The 12,834-nt window shown below is 56.1% G+C and overlaps 3 protein-coding genes across 3 annotated transcripts in view; all 3 read left to right on the forward strand.

Annotated features, from left to right (window-relative positions):
• The first annotated feature begins 75 nt into the window (after positions 1 to 75).
• MRPL38 (mitochondrial ribosomal protein L38) lies at positions 76 to 3,872 on the forward strand. The gene is made up of 8 exons (XM_009895800.1): positions 76 to 253; positions 838 to 966; positions 1,050 to 1,258; positions 1,616 to 1,688; positions 2,231 to 2,276; positions 2,647 to 2,805; positions 3,193 to 3,329; positions 3,704 to 3,872. Exons 1-8 carry the CDS (start codon positions 103 to 105, stop codon positions 3,838 to 3,840), a joined length of 1,041 nt encoding a protein of 346 aa, XP_009894102.1. The 5' UTR covers positions 76 to 102; the 3' UTR covers positions 3,841 to 3,872.
• A 2,465-nt stretch (positions 3,873 to 6,337) lies between these two features.
• On the forward strand, positions 6,338 to 10,590 carry TRIM65 (tripartite motif containing 65). The gene is made up of 6 exons (XM_009879842.1): positions 6,338 to 6,784; positions 7,262 to 7,357; positions 7,432 to 7,665; positions 8,140 to 8,311; positions 8,645 to 8,725; positions 10,031 to 10,590. Exons 1-6 carry the CDS (start codon positions 6,338 to 6,340, stop codon positions 10,588 to 10,590), a joined length of 1,590 nt encoding a protein of 529 aa, XP_009878144.1.
• Positions 10,591 to 11,180: 590 nt separating this feature from the next.
• The window catches only part of TRIM47 (tripartite motif containing 47), a 9,136-nt gene continuing 7,482 nt past the window's right edge, over positions 11,181 to 12,834 (forward strand). Inside the window, exon 1 of the mRNA XM_009879853.1 lies at positions 11,181 to 11,234. Coding sequence (XP_009878155.1) covers positions 11,181 to 11,234 — 54 coding nt within the window. The remainder of the gene's footprint in view (positions 11,235 to 12,834) is intronic.

Here is a 12,834-nt window from a genome sequence, read left to right on the forward strand (position 1 = left end):
TTCCCGGGCTCTCTCGGGCTCGTTTCTTGCTCTCTCTGTATAAAACGGGAACTCTCTCCGCTTCTAGCTGTGCTGTGCAGGCGGGCAGCCCCGCTGGGGCCGATGCCCAACGAGGATATTGACGTCAGCAACTTGGAAGCGCTGGAAAAATACCGCAGTTTCACTCGGTACTTCAAGCTGGCAGAAAAGGAGAGCAGGAAGCCCCGCTGGTGGAAGACGTACCGGCAGCACACCAGCCCCCAGCCAGGTACTCGTGGAAGGAGCTGCACTGTGCAGTTTTGCTGCTGAGAGTCAGAGAAGCTGTTGTTGGGGCCAGAGGTTTGCCCCAAAACCTGCCCTGTACAGAGCTGATGAGGTGCTTTGGCACGAGGTTGGTCCTTCGATGTAGAAGTTTGCAGAGTGCAAACATCTTCAAGGAAGTAGTTGACAGTTTTCTGGAAGGAAGGAGGCTGCCCAGGACCTGCCAAAAGATACAGAGCAGCGTAGAGAAGTGATTTGTTGGCACCCCAGTAGTATCAAAGAAAGCAGACCAGGAAGCAGAGCTTTAGACCTGCAGCAAATAATAGTTTGGCTGCTCTGCTGAGCAGTCACAAGGAGCGGACCTGCTCTCCAGCTGGCAAACCTCGGGGTCTGGGGGTGTGCTGAGTTGGGGGAGGAGAAGGGAGCAGAAACATGGAAGTGCAGAGAGAAGGCAGAGGTGGTAGAATTGAGTCTCTGATGTCTTGAAGTTTGCGTCTCTTTCACACACTCTCTAATGTTTTGCAGAGGTTTTGTGTTTGGGTATGTTGGGTATTCACATTTTCCACATATGTGATTTTTTTTTACCCCTCTCTGAAGAGCCAAAGACCGACATCAGCCTGCCACGTGATAAGCTGCCACGGGCAAAGGAAGTCAAGGAAAGAAGAAAGATCCTAAGGGAGAACCGCCAGAATGGCGAGATGGAAAGAGCAGCACGGCTCCGGACTGGTCTGTACCCTGCCACCTCCCTCCCTGCCCTGTCCGCTCTGGGTCCCCAGCTGCCTCCTGCAGTGTTTCTCTCTCCTTTGCAGTGCTGATCCCCCTCGACGAAGTCAGAGCTGAGTGGGAGAAGACCAGTGGCCCGTTTCACAAGCAGCGTGTGGCGGAGCACTGCGGGATATTTCGTGACTTGTTCAAGGGGGCCACATTCACCCCCTGGGTTACCTTGAGGGTGGAGTACAGCCAAGAAGACGAGCACCTCGTGCCAGTCTACTATGGGAACATGGTGACTCCGTCAGAGGTATGTGAGGGGAGCTGGGAATAATCTTGACCCCATGGGAAGCTTGTGTGTTTTTCTCAGATGCCTCTAATGAACATTGTCCATTCTGGGGGATTTCTTTTGCAAGGATATTTCCTCTTTGATGAAGGAAACATGTTTCTTGGGTGTGATAAGGACAGAGCTTGGCAACAGGATTGTTGTCTATCAGCAGGCTGATGTTTATTAATGCTCCGGGGGGCTTTCCAGGTAGAGCTGGATTACTCTGTGGCATGGCTGTGGCCATGACAAGTTGATATTCTTTGCCTTGGAAATCATGACCCGGTCTTAATGGAATATGTTGTCCGAATGATTTACATTCTCCTTATGTTGTTCATTTAGGCTTCCAGTCCCCCTGCAGTGTCATATGAGGCAGATAAAGGCTCCCTCTGGACTTTGTTGCTCACAAATCCAGGTAAGTAGAAGGTTCTTTTAAAATAACTCGTTTAAAGGGGGTTGTTTCGCTCTGCTTTTGGGTAGCTCCTGTTTCTTTCGGCTGCGCAGTATCTTCTAAGTGGGGATGTATTACATATGCAGGAAAGATTGTAGTCTCCCTAAATCTCTAGCAGTTGAGAGGTGGGACAGTGATGCAACAGGACCTATGTCAGAGTGTAGTGGAAGCAATTCCCTGACTCCTACCTTTTGTTTACCCCCGAACTCTTCTCTCCCTTGGCAATCTGCCCGGGAGGTAGGTTAGCTGACGCTGTTTGCCCTGAGAAACCAAGGCACAGTGAAGTGAAGTAGCTGACCAAGAAGCCCTTTTAAGCTCAGAATTACATCTGTAGAGTTCTTTGCTCTTCATTTTAAGCTCAATCCTATAAGAATGAGTCACTTTTCTGCTAGGAAAGGAATGCTGGGAGGTCTCTGTTCAAAAGAGGCCTGGGCCTTCTCACTTTGGGGTTGATGCGAACACCAGGTTGTCACTAAGTCGCCTTTCTCTGTTGTGTGTGTTTGCAGATGGACATTTAAGAGAGACAGACTCGGAGTACCTCCACTGGCTGGTGTGAGTACTGTAGATCAGAGCTGCACGCTGCTTAGCTCAGGGAAAGCCCAGGCAGAGAAGGCAGAAATTCCTCCAACAGTGCTCAGGAATGAGGCAGTTCCATGGCTTTCTCTGATGCTTCTGCCATTAGCTTCTTTCTCCCTGTGTTCTGGGTCCTGCTAAAGATGCAGTAGTTCCAGGTGTTGCTGCTATTTGGCATTCACATCACTGGGTGTGATTTTTCTTCCAGTGAAAACATCTTCTACTTGTCAAACAGGGTATAATCACATCAAAACGTACCACAGGGTGACTTGCAATCCTGGGTGAATCTGCTGGTGCCATGGGAGGGAAGTGAATGGATGTATAATGAAATAAACTTCTTTGTGTTCAGGACGAACATCCCAGGCAACAATATCAAGTCGGGTAAAGAGATCTGCCATTACTTACCCCCCTTCCCTGCCATGGGAACTGGCTACCATCGCTTCGTCTTCCTCCTCTTCAAGCAAGACTGCCCCATAGATTTCAGCGAGGATGTTCGGCCAACGCCATGGTAATTTGGGCTTTCACTAGGCAGTTTCACACTGGCTTGGCTAGGCTGTTATTGCTTCTTATGATGACACGTTTATTACTGCCGTAGGAGAGCAGTTCCTTTTAATCTGCCGGGCTGCTTTAAGTTTGTGTGTCACCTGAAGCCACAGTCCCAGCCCTGCCAGCACTGTGGAGTCCTGTTGCGTTAAACAAGGTTGTTAAGAGAGTGTTTTTTCCTGCCTGGGGCAGAAATGTGCACAGAGCTGGAGAAGCTAGGAGATTTTCTTTTAGTGACTTCCTTTTCCACCTCTATTTTATAGACTGTATGATGATGCGGGGAAGTAGTTGCCTACCACAGTGCTGCAGGAAGAGGTTCACCTCAGCTTTTGTGCTTGTGTCTTGTTTCCAGCCACAGTCTCAAGATGCGAACCTTCAGCACGTTTGACTTCTACAGAAAGCACGAGGATGCAATGACCCCGGCAGGGCTGGCATTTTTCCAGTGTCAGTGGGACAGCTCCGTCACTTTGGTCTTCCATCAGCTTCTCAGTAAGAAATGCAGCGCGCAGTGGGGCTGGAGGGGTCCCATCTGTGGGCTGGGACGTGGCCCTGTGGGTAACGCCCAGGGTCAGTGAGTGAGCTGTGGCTGTAGGCTCTCGCTTGGTCCTGGCACTTATCTAGGATCTGTTACAGCACAGATCGGGTACTAATGGAGCCATCCTCCACCAAACTAACAGCAGTCTGAGCAGACAACCTCTAAAAGGCCATTTGGAATCAACATTTTAAAATATCACCAAGAGAGCCTTCACCAGGGCATGCTTGACCATGTGTGTGTGTGGGGGGGGGGGCCTTGCTGGTGGAGGAGAGGGCCTGGGGTTTGGGTCTGAGCCGTATTGCTAACGTTCTGTATCACCCCTTTACAGATATGAGAGAGCCTGTGTTTCAATTTGTGCGGCCGCCTGTTTACCATCCTCCACAGTTAAAGTTCCCACGCCACCAGCCTCTGAGGTACCTGGACAGATACCGAGACACCAAGGAACCCACCTACGGCATTTACTAGGGGCCTGGCCTCCTCCCAAGGAGCTCTGGTGTACGCTGCGATGCCAGCCAGGCAGACGGGGCTGCCAGCTTCCCCGCATTCACACGGTGGTGCATCTGGGAGCTGTCTGCACCTTTGGAGGGAAACGACAAAATCTCAGCCCCTCGGCTCCCGCCTCCCCTTTGCTAGGAATTGTGCAGCTGGGGGCAACAGGCATTCACAGTGCTGGCAGCTGTGTGGTCAAAAGGGTACTTAAAAAGGAGGTTCATAAATGAAAGGAAATCTATGGCCAGGCTGAAATCTTGCTACTGATTCTGTAGCAGAGCTGATCAGTAAGGGTGGCAGGGTAGAGTCCTCCAGAGATGCCCTCCCTTGTTTCTCTCAAAGTATCATGTTCTGGTTTTGCCTGTTTATGGAACAAGCAGAGCCAGGCGAGTCTGGATTTCCTCTCCTTACAGTACTGTGATTCATGACTGTGTTGGCTTCCATTTGTACAGTCTTCTTAAAGACATGGGTCTGATTAAACACACTCTGAGCGACGCTGGTGGCACTGCCTTGTCTTTATTGGGGAGAGCTTGGTATCCCTGCCAGCTGGGGCAGAGCTGGGGAGCTCAAGCAGGGTGCAGGGGAGAGGGACAGCCCTTTCCCCAGGCTCTCTTTCCCCTCTTAGGTGTTCTAGGCCAGGAGGGGTGCAGCTACCTGTGGAGCTGGCTTCTCCTAGCAGCTACCCAAGCATGAGGACCTCAGCCTCCTTCCCCGTGCTCCCCGGACAGCATGTACCCGGTGTGGATAGTTGGAGCAAAAGCAGATCTGCCGAGCTGCTGGGATTGGGGCAGATGTGCGGTGGTGGCCTGGCACTCTGCTGCTGCCAGTCCTGTACCCAAAGCTGCGGAGAGACTCTGCTTTCTGCTGTGCTCTGCAGGGCTCTTCTTATATCCCCTATTCACATGTTTAAAACCCCAAATACCAACATGTCCCTGCTGTTGCTGCTGCTTGTTCCCAGCTCTGGTTCCCAGTAACTTTTCTGAGGTTCCCGCACATCCTCAGGAAATAAGAGCCTTCAGCAAACAGCTGGGATTGTGCAGTAACACCCCTCCTGCTGTGGTTGCTCAGGGCCGTTACCAGCTACTCCCGAGCTCTCTGAACTCTCCTCCCGCTCCGAAGGGTTCTGGGGTCTGGTTTAAGCTGGGGTTAATTAACTGGTGAGGTGACCACAGTGGGAGTGCAAGTGTCCTGCGATTCCAGGCAGACACTCAGGTTGTGTCATGCCCCTCTCTGAGCTTTGAATATTTGGTCAGAATTTGCAGATTCAGCTCAAAGAAATGTTGGGGGGGGGGGGGGTGAAGCGTTACTGGGGAGGGAGTTGTGACAGGTCTCGTCACCTCCTGGGTCCAGGGGCAGTCTTGGGGGTGGCTCCAAGCCTGCTCTGACCCTCCGGTGAGCATCCCGGCTGCAACACAGACTTCCCCACTCCCCTTCGCCTGCGCAGGTGAAAGCGAAGCGCCGCGTGTGGGGAGGCTGCAGAACCGTTGTAAGCCGAGGCCGTCCTGCCGGCGCTCAGCTGCCTGGGAGCGAGTGAGCAAGCGATAGCACGTCTGCAAGGGTAAGGAGGTAAGGTTTGGACTTGGAGGTTGGGAGCATTTTTTTCTGAAACTAAACTGTATGAAGACAAGGCGAAGGTATGCAGCGCACGGGCGCCACAATCGCCTCCACCTGCCACCTGAGCAGGGACCCATTGCCCAGATAATGTCTTTCTTGCCTTTTGGAGTGCAGATGTGAACGGCGTGTTGCAAGGAACTTAGCTGGAAAAGGAGTGGCGGGTGTGCACGGGGGCATGTGCAAACAGCAGGAGCTGTAGTTTAAAATGGAAAGATGCAAAGGCAGAATGCGGCCCTGGGCGGCCGCTGGCATGTGTCACAGCCCTTGTCACTGCAGAGGGAGGTGACAAGTGGCTGCAGCAGTGGTGGATGCCCCTCTCTGCTGGTTCCCAGGCTGGCAGAGGCCAGGAGCACTCTAGTGAGGTCTGTCTGCCAGGGAGGACTGCCACCCTCTGCTTGGGGACCCAGCACTGGCAGAGGTGAGGATGTCAGGAAGTTCTTTCAAAGGGCAAAAAAGGAGTGAAATCAGATTCTACATCGTATGTGAACTCATGCAAACACATTCGTGGAAATACGTGTTGTTCTGAACCTTGTCAGCCTCTTGCACATACCTCCCTGTGCTGTCGCTGCAGCGTTTCATCTTCTCCGCGTCCTTCTGCTCTGCTTCCCAGTGCTCCCTGTCCCTGGGCGGGGGGGCAGCTCCAACCCTCCCCATCGTCTTCCCATCGTGTGGCACAGCCAGCGGGGCCGTTGGGGCACCCACTGGGTGTCTCTTTAAGAGCATGCCTGGCTCGGAGCCCTGACCCGCCTCTGTGCTCTGCGTCACTGTGTCTTCCTCCTCTGCACAGCCAAGTTTCTATTTCCCCGGCTTCTTTGGCCGGCGTCTTTCTCCCATCGCCCTGATCCCTGGTGCAAGCAGGATGGCATCGCCCGTCTCACAGAAGCTGGAGGAGAAGCTGGTGTGCTCCATCTGCCTGGAGCTGTTCAGCATGCCCGTGACTTTGCCCTGTGGGCACAACTTCTGCAAGGACTGCATCAACAACCACTGGCAGAAGCAAGAGCAGGTGCCCACCGGGGCTGAGAAGGGCTACACGTGCCCTGAGTGCCGCAGGGGCTTCGAGCAGTGCCCATACCTGGAGAAGAACGTCACCCTGTGCAGCGTGGTGGAGCTGGCACGGGATGGCGAGGCGCGGGTCTCGGGCAGAGAGAGGAGTGATGTGGCCCACGGCGAGCTGTGCCCGCAGCACGGGCGCCCGCTGGAGCTGTACTGCGAGGATGAGCGGCGGTGCATCTGCTGCGTCTGCACTGTCCGGCAGTGCCAGCGGCACCGGCGGGTGCTCTTCGAGGAGGAGCGCTCTAAAAAGCAGGTGGGGATGATGGGTGGCAGGACTGGGGCAGGAGCAGGGGGAGGAATGGCAGCTCGGGCATGGCAGGACATCCATCTCTGGTGTCCCATGCCCTGCTGTGGGGACGTGATGTGCTTTCACGTGCTGAGCTGTGTCCAGCCTCAGCTGAACAGGAGGCTGGCATGGGCTCTGGCCAGGGAGATCCCACCAGTGCCCGGCTGCTCCCCAAGGAACCATGGGCTGTCAGGAGCAGCAGGGAGATGGCTAAATCCAGCAGCACCAGATGAACGGTGCCATATGTTTGTGACCCCATGATCTAGAGGAAAAAGCTAGAAATGGGTGAAAGACAGCACAGGGTTTCACTTCTCAGTGGCCCTGGTCACAGTCTCTCCCCTTCCCAAGCCTTCTCCTTCCCTGGAAGCCTTGTCCTGCAGCCCTGGGAGGGCTCCTGGGCGCTGGGCAGGCAGCAGCATGGGACGTTGGTGCCTCCCTTTGCAGGCCCTTTTGAAAGAGTCCCTGGAAAAAGCCCAGGAGGAATCGGAGAGGATTGAGCAGGTGATGCAGAAGCTGGAGGAGCAAACATGCAGCATCAAGGTAACAATGCAGCCACCTCCATGCTGGGCATGTGGGTGGGAGTCTGCTGGCTCTCACAGCTCTTCCCCACCCAGGACTCCTCTGAGAGGCTCAAATCGGTGATTCAGAGCAAATTCACCCTCCTGAAGAAAGCCTTGGAGGACTGCCAGTGGCAGACGGTGGCCAGTATCGAGCAAGGGCAGGCGGCAGCGCTGGGGCGCATGGAGGAGGGCTGGAGTCTCCTGAAGGACCGCCTGGATGTCCTGGGTCAGCACAGGGAGAAGGCTCAGCACCTGCTGGCCTGCCCCAACCACAGGACCTTCCTTCAGGTACCATCCCATCCAGTGGCCATCACCACGCGCTTTTGGGTGAGGACAGAGATGTGGTCAGCCCCATCCCCAGGGGGGACGCATCCTGAGCCTGGCTCAGGGACGATGGCCTGGGGCTGTAGAGAAGAGCTGCTTTCGTGTGGAGGTACTGAAAACCCGGGGGAGCTGATGCTGGATCAGAGTGGACAGTGCTGCCCACGAGGCCATGGGCAGCATCTCCCACCCCCATACTGCTCAGCAAGGCTCTTCCACCGCCAGCAAAATGCAAAGTCCTGTGCCACAGCCCCTCTGCTCCCCACAGCCTCACGCTCCCCCTGCAACTGTCCCCTGACCCTGTGCGCCAGCCGCAGCTAATGGCAGATGTTTTGAGGATGCCCCCATTACCCACCGGGGAGATGCGGTGTGCGTGGATGGGTTTTGGAGGTGCCGATCCCCCCTAGGCCAGTGCATGGGTGTCTGTGTGTCCATCCACAGGAGTTTCCCCTGCTCCCATCTCCGGAGAACCCAGAGGTGCCGCTCCCCATGGAGTTCGATGCAGCCAGCATGGTCAAACCCGTCACTGAGATCCTCACCGATGTCTCCAGGCTCCTGCTGGAGGACCTGCCCCGCGCTGTGGCCCCCAAAGCCCCAGACCCAGCTGGCCAAGGTAAGCCCTCTGCTCACAGAGCCACCCTGAAGGGCTCCAGGTCACCCTGAACCACAGCCTGGCCGGTGTCACCGTGCTGGGGACACATCTGCTGGGCACAGGGTGTTGGGATGGGGACATGCATCTACTGTTCAGCAGATGGGTATCAATGGGGTGGGAAGAGCTGTGTGGCTTCCCTGTGCCCCCTCCTTGCTGGCAATGCCGAGCCGCTGTGGCACATGCCCACTCCCAGACTTGGATACAATGGATTTCCTCCTCCTCCTTCCACTGAAACTGGGAAGGGACAAGTTTTTGGGTGCCCTCACTCAAAATGTCTGTCCCCATCCTTCACAGGCACGGTGCAGCCCGCGGGGCCGGCGGTGAAGGTGGTGGCCCCTCTCCCTGAGTGCCAACTCCGAGCTGAGCTTCTGAAGGGTGAGGAGCACATGGGGGACTGGGGGAACAGCACCCCACTGGGGTGCCCAGCAAGCAGAGGTCTCACCAAGCCGAGCTCTTCCCTGGGAGGAGGATGTCATGGCTGCGGTGAAGGGGGCTCCTTTCCCGGCTCTCCTAATTCCTCTCCCTAAACGTGGAGAAGGGTGTTGTAGGGCCAGGGCAGACAAGCTGGGGGACACTGTGTGGGTGGGAAAGGGCTCCTTAAGGGGTTAGCAGCACCAGGGACTGCTTTCCTGTGGGAACTGGAGCTGCATTGGGCCGGTTGCTGCCCCAGATCTTGCCCCATCTCCATCCTCTCCTTTTCACCTGCCTCAGGCGTTTCACCCGGGCAGGAGTGACGTGCCTGTTCCTGACGACCCATATTTAGACAGCACTTTTCTGCGGGCAGCGTCAGCAGCTGGCGAGCGAGCGCCTGCAGGGATGTCCCAAGCCGTCCCACGCCGCACAGCACCAGCCCAGAGCTCTGCCTGCAGTCATTGCTCTCTACCCAGGGGTACGGCCCCAGTGGTCCCAGTTGAAGTCCTTCGTGTCTCCTTCCCTCCCTGGGTGCACAGATTTCCTCAACGCTCCTTTTTCCACCCCCTCCCTGTTGGGAAGAGGCTTGGATAACGTTTGGGGCACGCTGGTAGCGTCACTCTTGCCAGGGAGGCAATCGATGCCTCTGGGACCTGTAAGGATTCCTTCCATCGGGCCCCACAGAATGCTTTCAGGATTGTTAATAGGAAAAAAAAAAAAAAAGTTATTTATGAGCGCCAGGCATGAGCTCAGCATAGCTGGATGGGTTGGGTTGTTGCAGGAGGAAGGTGGGGTGCCGGTGGCCAGTGACTGCCCGTGGCAGGGGGAGTTGTGGCAGCCCATGCAGAGGACAGTAACTCCCTGCAGTACCATATTTGCTGACGTAATGCCTGTTTTCCTCCCCCTCTCTCCACCCATGCTCGTATTTTTTGCTTTTAAAATCAAGCACGTTTCTTTCAAAGCAACCACGGAGCCAGCGCGGCGTGCTGGCTGTGAGCTGGGCTGTGCAAGGACTGCGGGAAGCGCCGCGTCTCGGTGCCTCGCCAGCTATCTCTGGGCTGTTCCTGTTCCTTCGAGTAGGCGGCCGGGCAGATATCTCATCTCACCCTGCTCCCCTTCCCCTCCCAACACGCTCTGACTTGTTCCCTCCTGTTTTGCGAGCCAGCCCTACGCAGTTTAAACTGCCTCACCGTTGGGGGGGAGCTCATGCCAAGGGTGTAAATGTCTGATGAAGCATTTCAGCCCCATCCATGTCGTTGCTCTTCCTAGACCACCGCAACCTGACCTTCGATCCCAAGACGGCCAACAAGTACCTGGAGCTGTCGAAGAGTAACCGGAAAGCCAGGCACGGCGCCGAGGCTGCCTGTGGGCAGGAGGAGCAGGGACCCCGCTTCGAGCCCTGGCAGGTGCTGTGCACACAGGGCTATGGCCACGGCCACCACTACTGGGAGGTGCAGGTCTCCAACCACTCCGTCGTCCTGGGGGTGACCTACCGCAACCTCCCCTGGGAGCGGCAGCAGGGCCACAAGTTCAACATCGGGCTGGATGGGGGTTCGTGGGGGCTGCAGGTGCGGGAGGATTGCTACTTGGCCTGGCACAAGGGCCAGAGGGAGAAAATCCAGGAGCGGCTGTTTAAGAACCTGGGGGTCAGCCTGGATTACGGCAAGGGGCTCCTCTCCTTCTACGGCCTCGGGGAGAGGACGCAGCTCATCCACTCCTTCCACAATGTCTTCACCGAGCCCCTCTACCCTGTCTTTTGGCTGTGCGAGGGGCGAACGGTGACGCTGTGCCAGTGGGAATCAACTGGAGGTGCCGCACCACTCCATTAGCCGTGCCGGCGAGCCCCAGGCTGGTGCCGCAGTCGAGCTGCAGCCGGGACTGTCACGGTGCGAGTGGGACCCCGATGCCCAGGTGGGAGCGGGGTGCAGTCTTTTAACAAGAGCTGATGAGGACAGACTGCACGTCCCGGTCTGGGATGTGAGGGGTCTGGGAGGACGCATAACAATTCCACGCGTGAGATTGACACAAATGAGGTCAGATGCCATCTGCTAAACCTTATTGTTATCTCCCCGCAATGATTACTGAAATGAGTGATAGAGTAAAGGAGGAAGTAGAGGAAAGGCAGAAGAGAGAAGCAGTATTATGGAGCACAGCAAGAGTATAGCCACCACCACTGACCCTCAGTGTCCTGACGGTCCCCTGACGTCAGTGGCGTCCCGTTGACTCACGATCCTTGGATCACAACGCCGGTGGGGGTTCCGGAGGTCTGTCTGTAGAGGGACATGGCACGAACTTATAGTCAAAGTCTGCTCCATGCATGATCAATCAGTATAGAAGCCACTTTTGCTCGGCCAATCTTTCTTGGAACATGGTGGTCTTGGAAGATGGTTGCTCCTGATGTACTCCTGTGGTAAACAGGATGCGGCTGGTGATCGCGGTGGCACATCTCGCACCTCAGCTCGGCGAGTTTCAGGTGCTCCTGTGATGAACAGGATGTGGCCCGTCTGCTTATGGTAAGCAGCTTTTGAGACATTTTGATCGAGACATCTTAGCGGTCTCCTACACAGACATGCAAATGAACCTGCTCTGATTTGCATATGCAAATATCACGCTGGTGACAGAGGTTAGGGCCAGGGGGAAGGATGCAGAGCTAAGGGCCGTGCCCTCGCGGTGGGGCTGAAGGCCCCGGTCGCTGTGCGTGGGGACATGTGGGGGTGCCTGCCCCTGCAGATGGGGTGAGGGAGGGGGATAACGAGAGTGCAAGAATTATTTTTTTCCTCTTTCTCCTATCCCTGCCAAAACCCCCAAGCCTGGAGAAGATCTGGGGTGAGGGGGACCCCGGAGGGGGGTGCTGCAGAGCAATGCAGAGGGAGCCCTACGCTCCCCCAGCACCACATGCAGGCAGGTCCAGCTCCCCCAGCCCCTCCTGGTCCCCTCTTGCCGCTCTCAGAGGTGGCAGAGCAACTTTTGAGGGTGCCGTGCTGCGGTTGCTCTTTGTACGAAGCTGCTTTCCCTAGTAAAGCTCTATTTTCCTACTGGTTTGGCCTCAGTGCTGGTGGGAGCTGCGGGACCAAGCGGCTCTGGGGGGGGGTGATCTGGGATCTGCTCCCACAGCCACCCCTGCAGGGCCCCATCCTGCCCCTCTGTGTCCTCACAGGGCCAGCAGTAGGGACCGGCCCCACATAGTGACCAGGTAGCGGCAGAAATGGAAGGTGTTTTATTTGCAGTAGCGCTGCGATAAGGAAACCTGGTTTCCTACGGCTCTGCTCAAAGGTTGATCTGACACAGAAGAGAATCTGAGGCTTTGATTGAAGTTTTTCCAAGGGTGAGACCGCAGGTCTGGCATCTCCCACCACTCCCGCAGAGATGCTGGTGAGGAGTAATGGGATGAAACTGGGCATGGGGTTCAAAGGCGCCGGAGGCATGCAAATGAAAGTGTGGGGAATGAATCACATCAGCTTGTTTGCTTTGGGGAAAAAAGGCTTAAAAAGGATCAATCGCCTTCTTTGGGAACAGATGTATTTTGTCGTGCTGTGCTTCCTCCTTCACTTCGCACCTCCCCGCTCCTCCCAGCCCTGTCCTTCGGTGGGACCTTGGGCCAGCATGGACCTGGGAACGTGTCCAAGCCAAAAACTTGTGTGTGTACCCTCCACAGGAGGTGTCCGGAAATTCCATGTTTAGCAGGCAAATCATAGAATCATAGAATGGTTTGCGTTGGAAGGGACCCCGAAGATCATCCAGTCCTACCCCCCTGCCCTGGGCAGGGACACCTCCCACCAGCCCAAAGTTGCTCCAAGCCCCGTCCAACCTGGCCTTGAACACCTCCAGGGATGGGGCAGCCACAGCTTCTCGGGGCAACCTGCCTACACCTATGTATTGGGGGGAGCTCAGGACCCTCCATTCGGCCCAGGGTGGGGAGCAGCACCTGGGGGGACAATGGGGTGGCAACACGTTCTGGGGCAGCAGGTCTCGGGGAGCAGGGGATGCTCGTGGGGAGCAGCAGATGAGTGAGAGGGGGATTGGAGTAGGCTGGCAACAGCCTTCCTGGCCAGGAGGAGAGCTGGGGGGGTGTG

The sequence above is a fragment of the Charadrius vociferus genome, unplaced genomic scaffold, assembly GCF_000708025.1.
Source record: "Charadrius vociferus isolate BGI_N301 unplaced genomic scaffold, ASM70802v2 scaffold260, whole genome shotgun sequence".
Classification (NCBI taxonomy): domain Eukaryota; kingdom Metazoa; phylum Chordata; class Aves; order Charadriiformes; family Charadriidae; genus Charadrius; species Charadrius vociferus.